Below are 21,625 nucleotides of genomic sequence, written 5' to 3' on the forward strand. Positions count from 1 at the left end.
AGGAACTGTATGGCTCTTGGAGATAAAACTCAAGGAAATGAGGAGGGACCCATAGACTGGGTCCACCAGAGTTTTTAACTCTTAATCTTGTCCACACTGAGTCCCTAGAAATTAATTATAGATTGTTTTCCTATCATGGTGCTGGCTCCAGCAGTGGTCTGCTCCTGAGTTTCTGCTCCAGTAAGTTGTAATTCTCTATATACACCTGTTTTATCTCTCCAATTTGTGAGGACAGTAGTTTGCCCTGTGATCTCAATTCCCTGATGGTCTAAGAATTGTTGATTTTAAATTTGTAAGCTTTTTATTGTGTGATAATGGGCATGGTGGCTTCCAAGCTCCTTACATGCTGAACTGGAAACCAAAAAGTGAAAGGTATACTTTTAATAAGGAAAGGCAAAAACAACAACAACATCAACAGCAAAGCAGTCTGCTTTGTTTTATAACATAAGATTTTGCCACAGTATATATCAAATGAACCTACTTCTGTTTGAAATATACATAGAGATGAAAAAAGACTGTGGGAGGTTATACTTTAATGGTTTTCATTGGCTGATGTTTCCTAAAACAACTAATTTATTCATTCATTCACTGTGTATTTATGCAGTACCTACTGTGTATCAAATACTGGTAGCCCAAATCAATACCCCAACATTAGATCTTCTTCTTGGACTTAAGTTCTATCTTTTCAAGACACCCAGGAAATACCTGATTTTTGTTCCAATACCTGATTTTTGGTTTTGTTCTAAACAATAATTTTCAAACTTTATTCAGAACTCTGGTAGATTCCGTGACCCTCCCCTTCTCTCAATTGCCCTGCTGATGAGTCAAGGGTCACACCACTGCTGTAACTGCTGTCTCCTGGATATGAGAGGGAAGGAAAAGTTGAATTGTGAAGTGGAGGCAACCCCAAAATTTCTTAGGTTCTTTCTGCCTTCAATACCTCACAGAAACTCCACTCCAATGCTGTAATTCTCCAGGGTAAGTAGTTTCTTCCTTCATCATTCAATACAGCCACTGATTTTTCTTTTTAGTCTCTCAGTTGGATAAATCAAATATTATTATGAACTGGCAAAGAACATTGGGGAACTTATCAGCAAAAGGGAGTAAAGAAACATCATATAGAATTCCTTATGCCCTTGATGAGTTAGTTGCCAAAAATAGCTGTGAAAAGGGAGGAAGACATGAAAGAGCATGGGAGGAGATAGAGCTTAAGCAGGAACACAAAACCTGGGAGTGTGAAGCATGAACTTTGAGGAATTCAGTGGAGAGAGACACTCATGACAAGGATCAGAGGTGCTCCTTCCTTTAGAGGGAAAGACTCAGGGTCAGCAACTCAGCCAGATTCCTGAGAGTAAAACATATTCCTCAGGCTACTTTCTCATTCTCTTTTCTTAATAATTCACCTGCCTCGTCTTTCATTAATTCAAAAAGTATTATGTTGCACTTTATGAAGTTGCTGATATGTGCCTGGTTTTTACTTAAATATGGCAATTTAGTAGGATTTAATCTACTATCTCGTGGGACTTACCATGTGTCAGGCACTGGGCTAAATGTTGGATATGCCCTGGTGAATAAGACAGACTTGGTCCCTCAGAGCATGAAATGTACAGTCTAGTGGGGAAGAGAAACACTAAACAAACGTGTAATCCCAAATTATGACAAAGAAAGAGAACAAGGTTCAATGAGGTGTGATATGAGGAACTAGACCAGGGAATGATAGTAGGCATGATATTTAAGTTGAATCCTAAAGGGGAAATGAGGAAATGAGTTAGTCGGGGCTGGTGGGAAGAGGTGGGGGCGGGGAGTGGTTAGCCTTTCAGGAGTCATAGCACATGCACGGGCTCTAGGGCAGGAAAGTCCTTGGCCCAGTTATAACCAAAGGAGGCCAGTGTAGCTGGAGCTTATCAGTAGAGGGGGAGAATGGCCTGGCTGAGTGGGAGAGGTGGCCAGGAACCAAGTCTTGCAGGACCTGAAGGCCATGGTAAGGATTCGTTTTGTTTTATCTTGTTTTAAAGTATTTAAATGTAATGGAGGCATTTAAGGTATGTAATTGAAAGGAGGAGCATGTTCTAATTCTTCTTTAAAATATTCCTTGGATTCCCATATAGAGAGACTGGATTGGAGAAGGGCAAGAGGAGAAACAGACCAGTTCACTGATCACTCAGTGCTCTAAAGTCTATGAAAGATACAAAACAATTATAAACCACAGTCTAAGATATCACAGGGGAAGCAGAACAAGAGGTGCCTGGACAGGTCTGCTATTGCACATAACAACTTCTGGTAAAAAAAAATTGAAAAACTATGGGGTTCTGTCAGCTTAATAAGAGTACAAGAAGAAAGGTACTCACAGAGCCAAGGAAGCTGTCATGAGGGAGAAGGATCTGGGTTGAGCCTTGAAAGGTGGGTAGGATTGGAAGATTTTTCCAGGAGAAGGAGTTCTGGAAAGAAGTAATGAGAGAGAGAGAGTAGCCTAGCTTGGGTAGAGGTCATGAGCCTGCCAAGTGAGCAAACAATGCCCAGTGGAAGTCCCTGCAAACCCCAATAAGATTAAAAGCTGAGACAACCAAAGCTTTTGCTTTTTAGAGGTGTTGTTAAACGACATTCAAGGCTGACTTTCTACCTACTTCTGGAGGAAGGGATGTCCCCAACACATCTGGAACTGGTTCATAGAGCAGGGCACAGAAGGGAGGTGTTATGTACATGATGAAAGTGGAAACTCTGTGAAGAATTTATCTTCTTGGAATTTTCTCCACTTGGTTGTTTCTTGGGTATCTGTGGGCACAGACCCACATGACTTCCACTTAGCCCTGATAACTGGTCTTACTGGACCTGGTACCTTGGAGAAACTGCCCCTTGTTTTGGTTTTTAATCGCAGGACTCCAGGGATCCCTCAGATTTCTATCAATTGGGGAGATTTTGTCAAGTCACATTCAAGATTTCCTCTCTCTTCCTTTCTCTCTCTTTCTCCTCCTCCCTCCCTTCCCCCCACCCTCTCTCTTTTTCCTTCCCCTGCATGTTGGCATGTTTGGGAAACTTCCAGTTTTTATGCTCTACCTCCTTTCCTTCCAAAGTTTATTCAGTGTGTCTTCTGGCTGTTTCATCTACCACTCAAGGCCTCTTGGAGGTCAGAGTGTTCTGAGCCATTCTTATTTTTAAGGCATCCAGTGTAGTATATGCTTACCTAACATCAATTTCCCACTTCCTCACTAACAGAACTCCAAACATCTGGATGTCCATCTCACCTCATCTCACTGATAGCTTCTGGGGGCAAGTCCTAATTATTCTGAACCTATCAGGATCTGGAATTTCTCTGACAACTGTTACTGTTTGAGGGTGGCCAACAATCTTAAAATGGCCCAGTCAGATTGAAAAGTCCTTATATTCCATGGTTGGAAGAGAAGTTTTTTCCTTTTCTCCTGAGGGACGGAAACAGAGAAGAATGTACCCTCAGTCACCATAAGCAGCCTTCTAGTTGCATCAGGGGTAACCATCAGCCTTAGGAAGAAGCTAACACTTGGCATGGCAGAAGCTGACCAGAGATGGAAGGAACCTGGGTCTTGATGACATACTTTAGTTGTTGAATCAATCAGTCCTGAAGCTTGTCCTATCTACTTCTGCTCTTCTGGCTAAGTGAAATCATAAACTTCCTTAATATTTTAGCGAGTTTCAGTCAATTATTCTTTACATACAGCTAAAATTCCCCCATCCAATATAATGGATATAACAATATTTCTTAGAGAATTTTCCATTTCATTCTGTTCAGACCTACTTCATTATTTATAATGGCTGTATAGCTTTCCAAAGTATTATTGCATCTTAATGTATTCATTTTCACCCTTATTTATAAGTATTAAAGTTGTATTCAGTTTTGCGGGGTTTTTGGTGTTTCAAAAATGCTGAAATAAAATCCTGTTATTGCATATAGTAACATACTTGCACACTTGGATGTTTTCACAGCTCGGGCATAGAACATTTCTGTGACTTTTCCTCTGGGATGTAGTCACAGGCATAGAATTTTGGGGTTAAAGGCTGTAGAATTATTATAAGGTTTTTGAAACATATTTTCAAACTAACTTTCAGAAAAGTTGTCAGTTCTCATTCTCACCAGCACTGCATGAAAGTGGCCATTTTTATGAACCTTCACCTCGGGGATAAATCACTAATAATGGCATGGACTCAGAAGTCAGACTGTCTGTTCAAATCCCAGCTCCACAACTTAATAGTGATGTGGCTTTGGGTATGTGGTTCATTATCCTTAACTACAAAATGGGCCTAACAATGGTATCTGCACGCAACTTGCGTGGTTAGGGAAATTAAATAAGTCATGTAAAGTGCTTAGATTATAAGTGGTCAGTAAATGTTGGTTGTTATCGTTATTAAGATTATTTACCAACCTGTGACTTGAAAATGTTTTTTGTTCTCATTTGCATTTCCTTGAATACTGATGAAACATCATTTATTCCACATGTCTATTACTCAATTGTAAAATGGTTTACCTTTATCTTTCTTGTCCATTTTGATATCTGTGTTGCCGTTTCCTTGATAATTTGAACCCAATTCAATATATAGTTATAGTATTTATTAACTCTTTGTTTTTCCTATATGTTATTTTTCCAGTATTTTCTTTGCCTTTTAAAATTATACTAATATCATGTAAAAGCATATTTTTATTTTTATTTTTTTAACATCTTTATTGGAGTATAATTTCTTTACAATGGTGTGTTAGTTTCTGCTTTACAACAAAGTGACTCAGCTATACATATACATATATCCCCATATCTCCTCCCTCTTGCGTCTCCCTCCCACCCTCCCGATCCCAATGCTCTAGGTGGTCAAAAAGCACCAAGCTGATCTCCCTGTGCTATGTGGCTGCTTCCCACTAGCTATCTATTTTATATGTGGTAGTATATATTAATCCATGCTACTTTCTCACTTCGTCCCAGCTTACCCTTTCCCCTCCCCGTGTCCTCAACTCTACTCTCTACATCTGCGTCTTTATTCCTGTCCTGCCCCTAGGTTCTTCAGAACCTTTTTTTTTTCTCTTAGATTCCATATATATGTGTTAGCATACGGTAATTGTTTTTCTCTTTCTGACTTACTTCACTCTGTATGACAGACTCTAGGTCCATCCACCTCATTACAAATAACTCAATTTCGTTTCCTTTTTGGCTGAGTAATATTCCATTGTATATATGTGCCACATCTTCTTTATCCCTTCATATATCAATGGACACTTAGGTTGCTTCCATGTCCTGGCTATTGTAAATAGAGCTTCAATGAACATTGTGGTCCATCACTCGTTTTGAATTATGGTTTTCTCAGGGTATATGCCCAGTAGTGGGATGGCTGGGTCGTATGGTAGTTCTATTTTTAGTTTTTTAAGGAACCTCTATACTGTTCTCTATAGTGGCTGTATCAATTTACATTCCCACCAACAGTGCAAGAGGGTTCCCTTTTCTCCACATCCTCTCCAGAATTCATTGTTTGTAGATTTTTTGATGATGGCCATTCTGACCAGTGTGAGATGATACCTCATTGTAGTTTTGATTTCCATTTCTTTAATGATTAGTGATGTTGAGCATTCTTTCAAGTGTTTGTTGGCAATCTGTATATCTTCTTTGGAGAAATGTCTATTTAGATCCTCTACCCATTTTTGGATTGGGTTGTTTGTTTTTTTGATATTGAGCTGCAAGGGCTGCTTGTATATTTTGGAGATTAATCCTTTGTCAGTTGCTTCATTTGCAAATATTTTCTCCCAGTCTGAGGGTTGTCTTTTCGTCTTGTTTATGGTTTCCTTTGCTGTGCAAAAGCTTTTAAGTTTCATTAGGTCCCATTTGTTTATTTTTGTTTTTATTTCCATTTCTCTAGGAGCTGGGTCAAAAAGGATCTTGCTGTGATTTATGTCATAGAGTGTCCTGCCTATGTTTTCCTCTAAGAGTTTTATAGTGTCTGGCATAACATTAAGGTCTCTATTCCATTTTCTGTTTATTTTTGTGTATGGTGTTAGAGAGTGTTCTAATTTCATTCTTTTACATGTAGCTGTCCAATTTTCCCAGCACCAATTATTATTGTAGGTGTTTTCCTTCTCTTGTGTTTCTTGCCTAGAGAAGTTCCTTTAGCATTTGTTGTAAAGCTGGTTTGGTGGTGCTGAACTCTCTCAGCTTTTGCTTGTCTGTAAAGGTTTTAATTTCTCCATCAAATCTGAATGAGATCCTTGCTGGGTAGAGTAATCTTGGTTGTAGGTTTTTGTCCTTCATCACTTTAAGTATATCCTGCCACTCCCTTCTGGCTTGCAGAGTTTCTGCTGAAAGATCAGCTGTTAACCTTATGGGGATTGCCTTGTGTGTTATTTGTTGGTTTTCCCTTGCTGCTTTTAATATGTTTTCTTTATATTTAATTTTTGATAGTTTGATTAATATGTGTCTTGGCGTGTTTCTCCTTGGATTTATCCTGTATGGGACTCTCTGTGCTTCCAGGACTTGATTAACTATTTCCTTTCCCATATTAGGGAAGTTTTCAACTCTAATCTCTTCAAATATTTTCTCAGTCCCTTTCTTTTTCTCTTCTTCTTCTGGGACCCCTATAATTCGAATGTTGGTGCGTTTAATGTTGTCCCAGAGGTCTCTGAGACAGTCCTCAGTTCTTTCATTCTTTTTTCTTTATCCTGCTCTGTGGTAGTTATTTCCACCATTTTATCTTCCAGGTCACTTATCCGTTCTTCTGCCTCAGTTATTCTGCTATTGATCCCGTCTAGAGTATTTTTAATTTCATTTATTGTGTTTTTCATCGTTCCTTGATTCCTCTTTAGTTCTTCTATGTCCTTGTTAAACGTTTCTTGCATTTTGTCTATTCTATTTCCAAGATTTTGGATCATCCTTACTATCATTATTCTGAATTCTTTTTCAGGTAGACTACCAATTTCCTCTTCATTTGTTAGGTCTGGTGTGTTTTGACCCTGCTCCTTCATCTGCTCTGTGTTTTTCTGTCTTCTCATTTTGCTTATCTTACTGTGTTTGGGGTCTCCTTTTCGCAGGCTGCAGGTTCGTAGTTCCCGTTGTTTTTGGTATCTGTCCCCAGTGGCTAAGGTTGGTTCAGTGGGTTGTGTAGGCTTCCTGGTGGAGGGGACTAGTGCCTGTGTTCTCGTGGATGAGGCTGTATCTTGTCTTTCTGGTGGGCACGTCCACGTCTGGTGGTGTGTTTTGGGGTGTCTGTGGCCTTATTATGATTTTAGGCAGCCTCACTGCTAATGGATGGGGCTGTGTTCCTGTCTTGCTAGTTGTTTGGCATAGGGTGTCCAGCACTGTAGCTTGCTGGTCATTGAGTGAAGCTGGGTCTTGATGTTCAGATGGAGATCTCAGAGAGATTTTCGCCATTTGGTATTACGTGGAGCTGGGAGGTCTCTTGTGGACCCGTGTCCTGAAGTTGGCTCTCCCACTTCAGAGGCACAGACCTGATGCCTGGCTAGAGCACCAAGAGCCTTTCATCCACACAGCTTTTGGGAGGTCTGACGTCTTCTGCCAGCGTTCAGTGGGTGTTCTGTAGGATCAGTTCCACGTGTAGATGTATTTCTAATGTATCTGTGGGAAGGAAGGTGATCTCCACGTCTTACTCTTTCGCCATCTTGCCCCCTCCCCCGTCCCAGCACCACTTATTGAAGAGGCTATCTTTTCTCCATTGTATATTATTGCCTCCATTATCAAAAATAAGGTGACCATATGTGCGTGGGTTTATCTCTGGACTTTCTATCCTGTTCCATTGATCTATATTTCTGTTTTTGTGCCAGTACCATACTGTCTTGATTATTGTAGCTTTGCAGTATAGTCTGAAGTCCAGGAGCCTGATTCCTCCAGCTCTGTCTTTCCTTCGCAAGATGGCTTTGGCTATTTGGGGTCTTTTGTGTTTCCATACAAATTGTGAAATTTTTTGTTCTAGTTCTGTGAAAAATGCCAGTGGTACTTTGATAGGGATTGCATTGAATCTGTACATTGCTTTGGGTAGTAGAGTCGTTTTCACAATGTTGATTCTTCCAACCCAAGAACATGGCATATCTCTCCATCTATTTGTATCATCTTTAATTTCTTTCATCAGTGTCCTATAATTTTCTGCATACAGGTCTTTTGTCTCCTTAGGTAGGTTTATTCCTAGATATTTTATTCTTTTTGTTGCAATAGTAAATGGGAGTGTTTCCGTAATTTCTCTTTCAGATTTTTCATTGTTAGTGTATAGGAATGCAAGAGATGTCTGCACATTAATTTTGTATCCTGCTACTTTACCAAATTCATTGATTAGCTCTAGTAGTTTTCTGGTAGCATCTTTAGGATTCTCTATGTATAGTATCATGTCATCTTCAAACAGTGACAGCTTTACTTCTTCTTTTCCAATTTGGATCCTTTTATTTCTTTTTCTTCTCTGATTGCTGTTGCTAAAACTTCCAAAACTATGTTGAACAATAGTGGTGAGAGTGGGCACCCTTGGCTTGTTCCTGATCTTAGAGGAAATGGTTTCGGTTTTCCCCACTGAGAACAATGTTGGCTGTGGGTTTGTCATATATGGCCTTTATTATGTTGAGGTAAGTTCCCTCTCTGCCTACTTCCTGGTGGGTTTTTATCATAAATGGGTGTTGAATTTTCTGGAAAGCTTTTTCTGCATCTATGGAGATGATCATATGGTTTTTCCCCTTCAGTTTGTTTATATGGTGTATCACATTGATTGATTTGCGTATATTGAAGAATCCTTGCATTCCTGGGATTAACCCCAATTGATCATGGTGTATAATCCTTTTAATGTGCTGCTGGTTTCTGTTTGCTAGTACTTTGTTGAGGATATTTGCATCTATGTTCATCAGTGATATTGGCCTATAGTTTTCTTTCTTTGTGACATCTTTGTCTGGTTTTGGTATCAGGGTGATGGTGGCCTTGTGGAACGTGTTTGGGTGTGTTGCTCCCTCTGCTATATTTTGGAAGAGTTTGAGAAGGATAGGTGTTATCTCTTCTTTAAATGTTTGATAGAATTTGCCTGTGAAGCCATCTGGTCCTGGGCTTTTGTTTGTTGGAAGAGTTTTATTCACAGTCTCAATTTCAGTGCTTGTGATTGGTCTGCTTATAGTTTCTATTTCTTCCTGGTTCAGTCTCGGAAGGTTGCTTTTCTAAGAATTTGTCCATTTCTTCCAGGTTGTCCACTTTATTGGCATATAATTGCTTGTAGTAATGTCTCATGATCCTTTGTATTTCTGCAGTGTCAGTTATTACTCTCCTTTTTCATTTCTAATTCTATTGATTTGAGTCTTCTCCCTTTTTTTTCTTGATGATTCTGGCTAATGGTTTATCAATTTTGTTTTTCTTCTCAAAGAATGAACTTTTAGTTTTATTGATCTTTGCTCTTCTTTTCTTCATTTCTTTTTCCTTTATTTCTGATCTGATCTTCATGATTTCTTTCCTTCTGCTAACTTTGGGGGGTTTTTGTTCTTCTTTCTCTAATTGTTTTAGGTGTAAGGTTAGGTTGTTTATTTGAGATGTTTCTTGTTTCTTGAGGTCGGTTTGCATTGCTATAAACTTCCCACTTAGGACTGCTTTTGCTGCATCCTATAGGTTTGGGTCGTCGTGTTTTCATTGTCATTTGTTTCTAGGTATTTTTTGATTTCCTCTTTGATTTCTTCAGTGATCTCTTGGTTATTTAGTAGTGTATTGTTTAGCCTCCATGTATTTGTATTTTTTTACAGATTCTTCCCTGTAACTGATATTTAGTCTTATAGCGTTGTAGTCGGAAAAGATAGTTGATAGGATTTCAATTTTCTTAAATTTACCAAGGCTTGCTTTGTGACCCAAGGTATGATCTATCCTGGAGAATGTTCCATGAGCACTTGAGAAGAAAGTATTTTCTGTTGTTTTTGGATGGAATGTCCTATAAATATTAATTAAGTCCACCTTGTTCAATGTATCATTTAAAGCTTGTGTTTCCTTATTAATTTTCTCTTTGGATGATCTGTCCATTGGTGGAAGTGGGGTGTAAAAGTTCCCTACTATGACTGTGTTAATGTCGATTTCCCCTTTGATGGCTGTTAGCATTTGCCTTATGTACTGAGGTGCCTCTATGTTGGGTGCATAAATATTTACAATTGTTATATCTTCTTCTTGGATTGATCCCTTGATCATTATGTAGTGTCCTTCTTTGTCTCTTGTAATAGTCTTTATTTTAAAGTCTATTTTGTCTGATATGAGAATTACTACTCCAGCTTTCTTTTGATTTCCATTTGCATGGAATATCTTTTTCCATCCCCTCACTTTGAGTCTGTATGTGTCCCTAGGTCTGAAGTGAGTGTCTTGTAGACAGCGTATATATGGGTCTTGTTTTTTTTAATCCATTCAGCCAGTCTATGTCTTTTGGTTGGAACCTTTAATCCATTTACATTTAAGGTAGTTATCGATATGTATGTTCCCATTACCATTATCTTAATTGTTTTGGGTTTGTTATTGTAGGTCTTTTCTTTTTCTTGTGTTTCCTGCTTAGAGAAGTTCCTTTAGCATTTGTTGTAAAGCTGGTTTGGTGGTGCTGAATTCTCTTAGCTTTTGCTTGTCTGTAAAGGTTTTAATTTCTGTGTCAAATCTGAATGAGATCCTTGCTGGGTATAGTAATCTTGGTTGTAGGTTCTTCCATTTCATCACTTTAAATATATCCTGCCCCTCCCTTCTGGCTTGCAGAGTTTCTGCTGAAAGATCAGCTGTTAACCTTATGGAGATTTCCATCTATGTTTTTTGTTGTTTTTCCCTTGCTACTTTTAATATTTTTTCCTTCTATTTAATTTTTGATAGTTTGATTATTATGTGTCTTGGCATGTTTCCACTTGCATTTATCCTGTATGGGACTCTCTGTGCTTCATGGACTTGGTTGACTCTTTCCTTTCCCATATTAGGAAAGTTTTCAACTATAATCTCTTCAAATATTTTCTCAGTCCCTTTCTTTTTCTCTTGTTCTTCTGGGAACCCTATATTTCACATGTTGGTGTGTTTAATGTTGTCCCAGAGGTCTCTGAGACTGTCCTCAATTCTTTTCATTCGTTTTTCTTTATTCTGCTCTGTGGTAGTTATTTTCACTATTTTATCTTCCATGTCACTTATCTGTTCTTCTGCCTCAGTTATTCTGCTATTGATTCTTTCTAGAGAATTTTTAATTTCATTTATTGTGTTGTTCATCACTGTTTGTTTGCTCTTTAGTTCTTCTGTGTCCTTGTTAAACGTTTCTTGTGTTTTCTCCATCGATTTCCAAGATTTTGGATCATCTGTACTGTCATTACTCTGAATTCTTTTTCCAGTAGACTACCTATTTCCTCTTTATTTGTTTGGTGTGGTGGGTTTTTACCTTGCTCCTTCATCTGCTGTGTGTTTCTCTGCCTTCTCATTTTGCTTAACTTACTGTGTTTGGGGTTTCCTTTTTGCAGGCTGCATATTCATAGTTCCCATTGTTTTTGGTGTCTGCCCCCAGTGGATACAGTTGATTCAGTGGGTTGTGAATGCTTCCTGGTGGAGTGGACTGGTGCTTGTGTTCTGGTGCATGAGGCTGGATCTTGTCTTTCTGGTGACAGGACTGCATCTGGTGTTGTGTTTTGGGCTGTCTGTGACCTTATTATGATTTTAGGCAGCCTCTCTGCTAATGGGTGGGGTTGTGTTTGTGTCTTGTTAGTTGTTTGTCATTGGGTGTGCAGCACTGTAGCTTGCTGGTCGTTGAGTGGAGTTGGGTCTTAGTGCTGAGATGGAGATCTCTGAGAGAGCTTTCGCTGTTTGATATTATGTGGAGCTGGGAGGACTCTGGTGGACCAATGTCCTGAACTCAGCTCTCCCATCTCAGAAGCACAGACCTGACACCCAGCTGGAGATCAAAGACCCTGTCAGCCACACTGCTCAGAAGAGAAGGGAGAAAACAAGAAAGAACAAAGTAAAATAAAATAAAATAAAGGTATTAAAATAAAAATTGAAAAAATTATTAAAAATAAAAAAATTTAAAAGTAATAAAAAGAAAGTAAGAAAGAAGAGACACCAACCAAAAAACAAATTCACCAATGGTAACAAGCACTAAAAAGTATATAAAAAAAAAAAAAAAAGAGAGAGAGACAGACAGAACCCTAGGACAAATGGTAAAAGCAAAGCTATGCAGACAAAATCACACAAAGAAGCATATACATACACACTCACAGAAAGAGAAAAAGGGGGAAAATATATATATCTATATATTAAAATAAAAGGAAAAGAGCAACCAATTCAATAAACAAAGCTACTAATGATAATAAACTCTAAATACTAAACTAAGATAAACATAAGACCAGAAACAAATTAGATGCAGAAAGCAAACCCCAAGTCTACAGTTGCTCCCATCATCCATCACCTCAATTTTGGGATGATTCGTTGTCTATTCAGGTATTCCACAGATGCAGGGTACATCAAGTTGATTGTGGAGATTTAATCCGCTGCTCCTGAGGCTACTGGGAGATATTTCCCTTTCTCTTCTTTGTTCGCACAGCTCCTGGGGTTCAGCTTTGGATTTGGCCCCACCTCTGCATGTAGGTCGCCTGAGGGCGTCTGTTCTTCGCTCAGACGGGATGGGGTTAAAGTAGCAGCTGATTAGGGGGCTCTGGCTCACTCAGGTCAGGGGGAGGGAGGGGTATGGAACGTGGGGTGAGCCTGCAGTGGCAGAGACTGGTGTGATGTTGCAACAGTCTGAGGTGCTTCGTGTGTTCTCCCTGGGAAGTTGTCCCTGGATCACGGGACCCTAGCAGTGGTGGGCTGCACAGGCTCCCGGGAGGGGAGGTGTGGATAGTGACCTATGCTTGCACACAGGGTTCTTGGTGGCTGCAGTAGCAGCCTTAGCGTTTCATGCCCGTCTCTGGTGTCCACGCTGATAGCCACAGCCTGCACCCATCTCTGGAGCTCGTTTAGGCAGTGCTCTGAATCCCCTCTCCTCGCGCACCCCAAAACAATGGTCTCTTGTCTCTTCGGCAGCTCCAGACTTTTTCCTGGACTCCCTCCTGGCTAGCTGAGGTGCACTAGCCCCTTCAGGCTGTGTTCACGTGGCCAACCCCAGTCCTCTCCCTGGGATCTGACCTCCGAAGCCGGAGCCTCAGCTCCCAGCCCCTACCCACCCTGGTGGGTGAGCAGACAAGCCTCTCAGGCTGGTGAGCCCTGGTCGGCACTGATCCTCTGTGCAGGAATCTCTCTGCTCTGCCCTTTTCACCCTGTTGCTGTGCTCTCCTCTGTGGCTTCAAAGCTTCCCCCACGCCACCCCCATCTCCGCCAGTGAAGGGGCTTCCTAGTGTGTGGAAACCTTTCCTCCTTCACAGCTCCCTCCCAGAGGTGCAGGTCCCATCTCTATTCTTTTGTCTCTGTTTTTTCTTTTTTCTTTTACCCTACCCAGGTACGTGGGGAGTTTCTTGCCTTTTGGGAAGTCTGAGGTCTTCTGCCAGCCTTCAGTAGGTGTTCTGTAGGAGTTTTTCCATATGTAGATATACTTCTGATGTATTTGTGGGGAGGAAGGTGATCTTCACGTCTTACTCCTTTGCCATCTTGAAGGTCTCTAAAGGCTATTTTTAATGTAATAAGAGTTATTTTTCTGCATAATTTCAGCCTTGGGTTATATGTTGAGAAATGTCTTTAGCATGCTTAAGTTAAATAATCATCTGTATTTTCTCCCAGTTCTGTCATTATTATATTCAATTTGTCAATCCATTTAAGTAACAACTTTGTTTGAAATAATTCTTAAGGATAGTGGAAAAGGATTATCTTAAAATATTAAGTGAAAGAGGAACATACAAAACAGTGTATACAGTATTATTCAATTTTTAGAGAACTAGATTTCATTTGTGAATATTTTGTGTAGAAAAAAGACTAAAAGAAAAGAAACTGAAATATTTAACAACGTTTAGCAGGATTAAGATGATTTTTTATAATTTCTTCTTTATGCTCCTTTGTGTTTTTCAAAATGAATGTGTATCATCTGCTATCAGAAATTTTAAAAATAAGATTATTTTTTAATTAAAAAATGTGCTGTGGGGCTTCCCTGGTGGCGCAATGGTTGAGAATCTCCCTGCCAATGCAGGGGACACGGATTCGAGCCCTGGTCTCGGAGATCCCACATGCCGCGGAGCAACTAGGTCCGTGAGCCACAATTACTGAGCCTGCGTGTCTGGAGCCTGTGGTCCGCAACAAGAGAGGCCGCGATAGTGAGAGGCCCGCGCACCGCGATGAAGAGTGGCCCCCACTTGCCACAACTAGAGAAAGCCCTCGCACAGAAACGAAGACCCAACACAGCCATAAATAAATTAATTAATTAATTTTAAAAAATGTGTTGTATCTTAAAAATGATTTGTAATGTTGCATTTCAATATAAAGATAATGTGAGCCACGTATCTAATTTTAAATTTTCTAGTAGTCTCATTTTTTAAAAGAAAAAGTAACTGGTGAAATTAATTTTAAAGTATATTTTATTTAACACTGTATATCCAAAATGCTATCATTTTATCATATAATCCATATAAAAATTATTGATAAGATATTTTACATTCTTTTTTTATACTATGTGTTTGAAATCCTGTGTGTGCTTTACACTTTTACCTGTCTCAAATTACATTAATCACATTTCAAGTTCTCAATAGCCACATGTGGCTCATGGTTATCATATTGGACACTGCAGATTTGGAACATAAAAATGTCTTGAGTCCCAAATTAGGCTAAATCCTACTTATCTGCTGAACCATTGCTTCAAATTACTTTTGAAATGCAGTTGATACGGATTAGGGGCTACAAACTGAAGTGCCTCTAAGGGCCAGAGAGGTAACTATATAATTTGAATAAAAAAATCTGGGTACAAAAAGTTAAACTGAAGCACGTGTCTTTCTAAAGAATTGAAGCCACCACTAGCTCCTTCTAGTCAATTGGTGCAACATGGGAATGCAGGCTCAGGGTTGACAGACTTACTGAGTTTTCATGGAAACTTAAACTCTGGATTTTCTTGTGCAATTTCTCAATTATTAATTATCAATAATGATTCAAAAATTGAACAGCACCTTGTGCGACAAATTGTTTTTACCAAATGTAATCCTTTTTATGCCAACTTTTGACTACTGGGATCAATACATACTTTCAAAAATCCACTAATTTTATTAACTTTGAAACATTAGGCTACTCATTTTTGGTGACCTAAACCTTTTTTTTTTTTTTTTTTCATTTTACATGTGTTATAACATTAACAGCTAACATTTACTGGGAGCTTAGTATATGACAGGCATCTTGCTAAATACTTTCCACACTTTACCAATGAGAGAAATGAAACTAAGGGAGGTTGACCAACTTTGTTTAAGGTCACAAAACTTGTGATGATGCCAATATTTGAACTAAAGTCTGCCTGACTCCAGTCTGTGCTTTTACAAACACTCCTTTAAATCGCCTAGGAGTATCCATGTCTCGGTAATCTACCAATCTCCCTCCCTCTCTCTCTCTACACACGCACACACACACACACACACACACACACTCCTCTAGTCCTTTTTCTCTTATCTTCTGTTTCTTTTTCTTTTATCTTTCTCTCCTTTATGCTCATCCTACATCTCCTTTCCAAAACACATTTCCTTTTCCCATTCTTATCTTTCATTTTCATTGCATAGTATTGTCTCTGTTTTATCCACCTTGATAAGGGAAGCTCTCAGCCAGTGGTGTGCTAAAGCCAGCTCTTACTGGCTCAGGACAGTTAATTATACATATCTCTTCTGAACTTTGCATTAAGTGACATCATGTTGGTAACTGAAAATCAGCTGTAGTAGGAGTATTTATACAATGGAAATAAGCTAACACTACACATAGTTTACTGGAAACCCAGTTGTTTAACATTTAGTTTATCAGCACACCACTGGCTTTAGCACTGGTTACACATCTGATTTTTTTCTGTCTGGGGATCACTGTAGGTGTTAGGTAGCTTATCTGCCCATCTACTTTTCCCTTTGGTTTTGTAAATTCTGTTATTTTCTGGAACCCAAACTTTTACATTAACTCCTTAGCTTATTACATTGATTCATAATGTGTATGGTGAATTTTAGTTCTTTGACATTCAGAAGACAACTTTATTTTCCAGTTATGCATGAAATGAAATTCCTTTTTATTCTTTTTAAAGAGATCTATTTTTAGTACCTTGACTATGCATTAATTGATATCTTTTCTGAATACATTTCCTCACTGGGACAGCTGGATATTATGGTCAGAACCCCCTTCAGCTCATTTTGCTTTATTTTTTGTCGTGTTTTTGCATGTTTCCTTCTCTCTTATGGCACATTTATGCCATCTATTTCATAGTTTTTTCCCTTAAAATCCTTTAAAATGTTCCTTGGACTTCTACCTGTTTTAACCTCAAGTCTCTTAAAGGATTTCCAAGACCTTGCTTCTTATGGGCATATTATTATTATTTTCCTTCCTGGAGCATTTCCATGTTCCTGCTTTCATTGGACAGCTCCCAAATGATGCTGATTGGAATACTAGATCTTCGCAACCTTTTTAGAATCACATTCACAGATAATTTCTTGTGTTATTCACAGAGATGGAAAGCCATGTTCATTATCTATCAGATTTATCCATTTAGAACTCTCAGAGGGCATCCTCATTTTCAAGATTTGAGGTCCTGGGACCCACAAATTACATCCTCCATGTACTTATCTTTTTTCTTTTTTGGATGCACCATGCAGCTTGTGGGATCTTAGTTCCCTGACCAGGGATTGAACCAGGCCCCAGCAGTGAAAGCACCGAGTCCTGACCACTGGACCACCAGGGAATTCCCATCCTCCATGTACTTATGTTAGTCCTCTGAATTTTGTGTTTCTTGGGAAAAAAAGACTTCTTAAAAACATACTCCATGCCTTATTCAGTCAAACTAGATGATAAAATGGTTTCATATACCTGCTTGTTCATCCTGTTATCTCAGTCCTACGTTTCCTCTAACCATAAGAGCACATTTTTTTTGTAGGTATTTACTCAACCACAGGAATGATTAGTAATATGATGATTTATACCTGCATCTTTCCAACATTGCCAGCCTGACAGCCACTTTTTCTATCCAATGCTTTTCTTTCTGGAGTTAAACAGATTATTTTGGCAAATTTGATTAAATATAACTGTTTTCCAATACTTCTGCAAAATGCAGGTGTCAGAATCTCAAATGATTGTTTTGGGTTATGAAGTTGTCTGTGTAATGCCCCTTCCTGACCCTGACTCTACCCTATATTTTCATTGCATAGAACACACTAGTTTCTCTCTTAACATTTGCTAGATTTTCAGAATCTGTGGCTTCAGGTCTATGTTGGATATGAGACTCTTTTTCAAACACACACTCTTGTCAGATTCCCAGTAGAAAACTTTACATTAGGTTGTTCCTGTTATTTGCAACCTGGCAAGGCCAATAGTGTTGGCCAATTTATTTTTTGTTAACATATAGTTTGTGGTTAGAATTTTATTTTTTGTTAGTTTATATAGTTTGGGGTTAAAAAATATGAGACCACTGGAAATTTGAACAATGACTGGATATTAAATAATTGTTTCCCACATTTGTTTGTGATTATGGTACTGTGGTTATGTTTTAAAAGCATCATTATCCTTTAGAGACACATACTGTATCAGCTAACCATTGTTGTGTAACAAATTACCCCAAAATTTAGCAACTTAAAACCACACACAGTTATTATCCTAGAGATTCTGTGAATCAGAAGTCTGGGTGTGGCTAATCTGTGTCTTCTGCCTCGGGGTCTTTTACAAATCTGCAATCAATTTGTTGTCCAGGGCCAGGGTCTTATCTGAAGGCTTGAGTAGGGAAGCATCTGTTTCCAAACTCACTTATGTTTTTTGGCAAGATTCACTCCCTCAAGAGCTATAGAACTGAGAGTCTTAGTTCCTCACTGCCTGTTGACTGTAAGACTCTCAGGTTTTTGCCATATGGGCCTCTCCAACATGGCAGCTTGTTTCATCAAAGCCAGCAAGGAGGTAGGGGACAGGGAGAGAGTCTCCTAGCAAGAGAGAAGTCATAATCTTCTGTAATGCAATCACAGAAGTGACATCACATCACTTTTGCTGTATTCTATTGATTAGAAGTAAGACAGTGATTTTGCCTACATTCAGTAGGAGAGAAAATTAAACCAAGGCATGAATACCATATCCATAAGTAATTTGAAATCTACATATCTTTCTGTCAATGAGAATGTTTTAAGTGCCTCCATTGCATTTATAAGCTCACTGAAGAGTTCTTTGGATCTGGATCTATTATTGGCTTTTATTTCTTTTTTGCACAAGTAATCCATATTCCTTAAGAAAAATGTAGTTTAGTACAAAGAAAAAAATCACCCAATATCCCTCAAGAGATAACCACTGTTAACTTTTTAGTGTATACACTTTCAATTTTTATGTAGTAAATCTAAAGGTCTTTAAATTTTTCTCATCCTTTGCATTTTAATGTTTCTCTCCATTGAATTCAGATATTCATCTTTATGTTCTTCTAATTATTCTTGTTCCTATTGAAGAATTGAGATCATAGTAAGTATATACACACCAGTAGCCTTTTAAATGTTAATGTGCATCAGAATCACCAGGGAAGTTTGTTAAAAACGAAAGTTCTGGAGCTCCATTTAGTAGATTTGGAGTGGGACATTTTCAAGAAACTCCTCAGGTGATTCTCACACAGGTGGCTGATCAGCATACTTTTAGAAACACTAGGACATTATTAAATAAATTCAGTGTTCCTTTAGAAATTGCAAGTAATCTCCTCTAGAGAACTGAAGTCACATATCCAAGGTTATTTTATTCAGGGATGGAATGAGACAAGAACTCAGAGCTCCTGACTCAATCGTTATTAATCGTACTTTGTTAAGTTTTTGTCAGGCAGAAATCACACCTTGACTAGCAGAAATTGCAGCCCTGAAGGGGAAGAGGGATGTTGTATTGGGCAGATCTATCTTTGGGGACTCTGTTAAATATTTGAAGGGAAAATGTGAGGGGAGGGGGTTCTTGCCTAATATGTGGGGATGGGGGCAAAAATAGGGAAACACAGCTCACACACTCCTGACCTTGTTTCACAGTCAAGTAAAGCAAATATAGTCCCTAATTTATAAAGAATTCATGGGTTTATTCATCTAGCTAAAAGATCCAAATTTAGGGACCAAGTATTTATTGTGACCCTATGGCTCTCATAAAGTCATTAAAAATAGTTTGCATATCTTCTCAAACTAAATTATAAAAGAAAACACATCAAACCATCTCACAGAATCGAGTCCCTGTATTAATCTTTTGGTACATTTAATTTCAGCATTTTTCTCCTCGTGTATTAGATAAATATGAGATTTGAAATAAAAAAGAATACATAGATTGCTTTTTAAAACTGCTTTATTAACTTCACAATATATAATAAGCATCTTGCCATGCAATAGGTAAAATTCTTCTGCTAACAGAATCTTACAGACTGGGTCAAAAACACATTCAACTAGAAGCTGGTAATACGAGACCCACCAGAAATGAGTGGCATCAACAGGTTTACAACAGAGGTACATTATGAACATGTAAGTTTAGGAAGCAGGTGTGTCTCCCTATTAACTTCAGGGAGAACATCAGGATTTAAGGCATAAGGCAAAACTCATCATGATGGTCATGGTGAGGGGGGTCAGTGCTAACTGCCCGCAGACTGTGACTCGACTGCTTTTCCCTCAGCTTTTGCATGAGTTGTCTCATCTCTTCCCCAATCCTTTCCATATTCTCCTCTCTCATCCTTGCCTGTGGCTCTTCAAGCCTCTGAGTCATGTCCCATCTATACTGCAGGATGGGCTGCCTAACATGGAACCGCCTATGATTTCCTCCAGGTACACAATATTCACCATATCCCGAAGGTAGGGCCAAAGGCTCTCCTTTATTAGCAAGTTGCTCTTTTTCATCCTTTTTATCATTTTCCTCGTTGGCATTTTCCATGTTGATATTTTTCATCACTTGTTCCTCTTTGGACGCCATTGCTCCTAGGAGACAAAAGACAAGAAAAAGGGCTGCATTTTTCGTGGATAGATCAGCACCAAGGACAGAGGCCTGGATAGCATGTGTTATTATTATTTTTTTAATTTCATTTTCCCACCTGAAAGGCTTCATGAGCCCTCTAGGGGGCCCCCAGTCCGAGCCCTCCCCCCCTCAGTTCTTTCCCTCCCTCCTCTCAAATCCACCATTTTCCCTACAGATCCCTCCCCCAGGCCTCTTCAAACAACAAAGTGGAGGACGGGGCATGGGGAAGGTGGGAGGGGGTATGACGGGGCTCTGCACCCACCCACACACACCGTCCCCTGCACCGACCTGGGCCTATCCTTGCTGTCTCCGCTTCCTCCCGATTCTCGCTGCAAGTGCGTCGCCGCAACACTTGACACTTAGATCCGCAGACCTGCAGAAGGCAGGGATGGAGGGAGCGAGTACTGTCGCCAAGCTCTCGGCGCCGAACCACCGCCCCTCACCGCCCACCCCCCGCCGCCACCCCCGACCTGCGTCCACCGCCCCCTTCCCGGGTTCACCATTGCCCTGCAGGAACTCAGAGATGATTTCCCATCGCTCTTAAGTTGCTTTGCGGCCTGGAACCCTGCTGCCCCTGCAACCCTCACCCCAGGGGGGCCCTATTTCTGTCCCAAGAAAGCAAGGGTGTGGAGAGAGCTCACTGGGACCCGCCGCGGTGATCCCCTGCGCTGAACCCATGAGCCGGCCTCTGGGGTTGGCTGGCAGCTGCCGCCAAGGTGTCAGAGCGCGGGCCCCGGAGCCCTTACCTGCTCCGCTTCCCCCGGGCCCGATGCCAGCCCGCCGTTCGCAGGGCAGCGGGGAGCTGGTACCCAGACAAGAGTGACGACTGCACCGAAGGCTGCGTCGCTCTGCAGCTCGCGGTCACGTGAGGGCTTCGCGTCACCGCTGACCTCGCCCTCAGATCCTCCTCCCCACCCACCGGGGCCGACGGAGAGTTCAACAGGACCCTCCCCTCAACCTCCGCACGCAAGATGTCCCCCTACACGCAGCTGTACGCTAGGTCTGGTTCCTCAGCTTGGTCCTTTCCGATCCGAGGGCCCACAGGCGGCCTCACTGCCCTTATGTTTGGGGTTTGACCTTCTCTGGTTACCAGGGAGAGTCTGCACCTCCCTTCCCACCACTCCAAGGCCTTGGTATTGACTTTGGCCCTTTCTGCTTTTTTCTCCTGTTCTCACTAGCTGTATAGTATTTGCTTCCTAGCAATTTCTCTTTATTTTCTTTTTAAAAATCAGTATGCCTCTAAAAAACCTGAAATTAGGAAATTTCGTTTTTTGAAAGACATGCTTCAACCTGGGGAAGTTAAAAAAAAAAAGAAAACTCATTGTTTATGTTCTCTTGCACCACACAGAAAGTATTTTCTTTGGGCTCCACACAACTTCATTTTTAGAATATTCTAGCTTGTTTCAGAATTTTATGGAATTAAAAAAATGGGGGAAATCTTTCTAAACACAGTCGCGATGTTTTGAAAATTATCTGTGAAGTTAATATTCACGGAGAAGTCTGATTGTCAAATCTTGGCTATTTTATGTAAATAATCTACCTTTATATTCCTTCTAGGACAGATTTCAAGTTTT

The 21,625-nt window shown here is 39.9% G+C and overlaps 1 protein-coding gene across 2 annotated transcripts; it reads right to left on the reverse strand.

Moving 5' to 3' along the window:
* Positions 1-19,376: 19,376 nt before the first annotated feature.
* LOC309621512 (protein BEX2-like) lies at positions 19,377-20,641 on the reverse strand. 2 transcript variants are annotated; one of them, XM_082408948.1, is made up of 3 exons: positions 20,552-20,641; positions 20,340-20,424; positions 19,377-20,014 (listed from the first exon to the last, which is right to left on the reverse strand). In XM_082408948.1, exons 1-3 carry the CDS (start codon positions 20,552-20,554, stop codon positions 19,623-19,625), a joined length of 480 nt encoding a protein of 159 aa, XP_082265074.1. In that variant the 5' UTR covers positions 20,555-20,641; the 3' UTR covers positions 19,377-19,622. The 2 variants fall into 2 exon arrangements, with proteins under 2 accessions (XP_082265074.1, XP_082265075.1); XM_082408949.1 differs by lacking the exon at positions 20,552-20,641 and having other exon boundaries at positions 20,340-20,418.
* Positions 20,642-21,625: the final 984 nt, after the last annotated feature.

Source organism: Balaenoptera borealis, assembly GCF_965194805.1.
Source record: "Balaenoptera borealis genome assembly, contig: HAP1_SCAFFOLD_550, whole genome shotgun sequence".
In the NCBI taxonomy this organism is placed as follows: Eukaryota; Metazoa; Chordata; class Mammalia; order Artiodactyla; family Balaenopteridae; genus Balaenoptera; species Balaenoptera borealis.

Coding starts and splice junctions, on each gene's coding strand:
- LOC309621512 (XM_082408948.1), bottom strand. Junction 20,015..20,339: donor GACAGCAAGGATAGGCCCAG/GTCGGTGCAGGG, acceptor TTTGTCTCCTAG/GAGCAATGGCGTCCAAAGAG.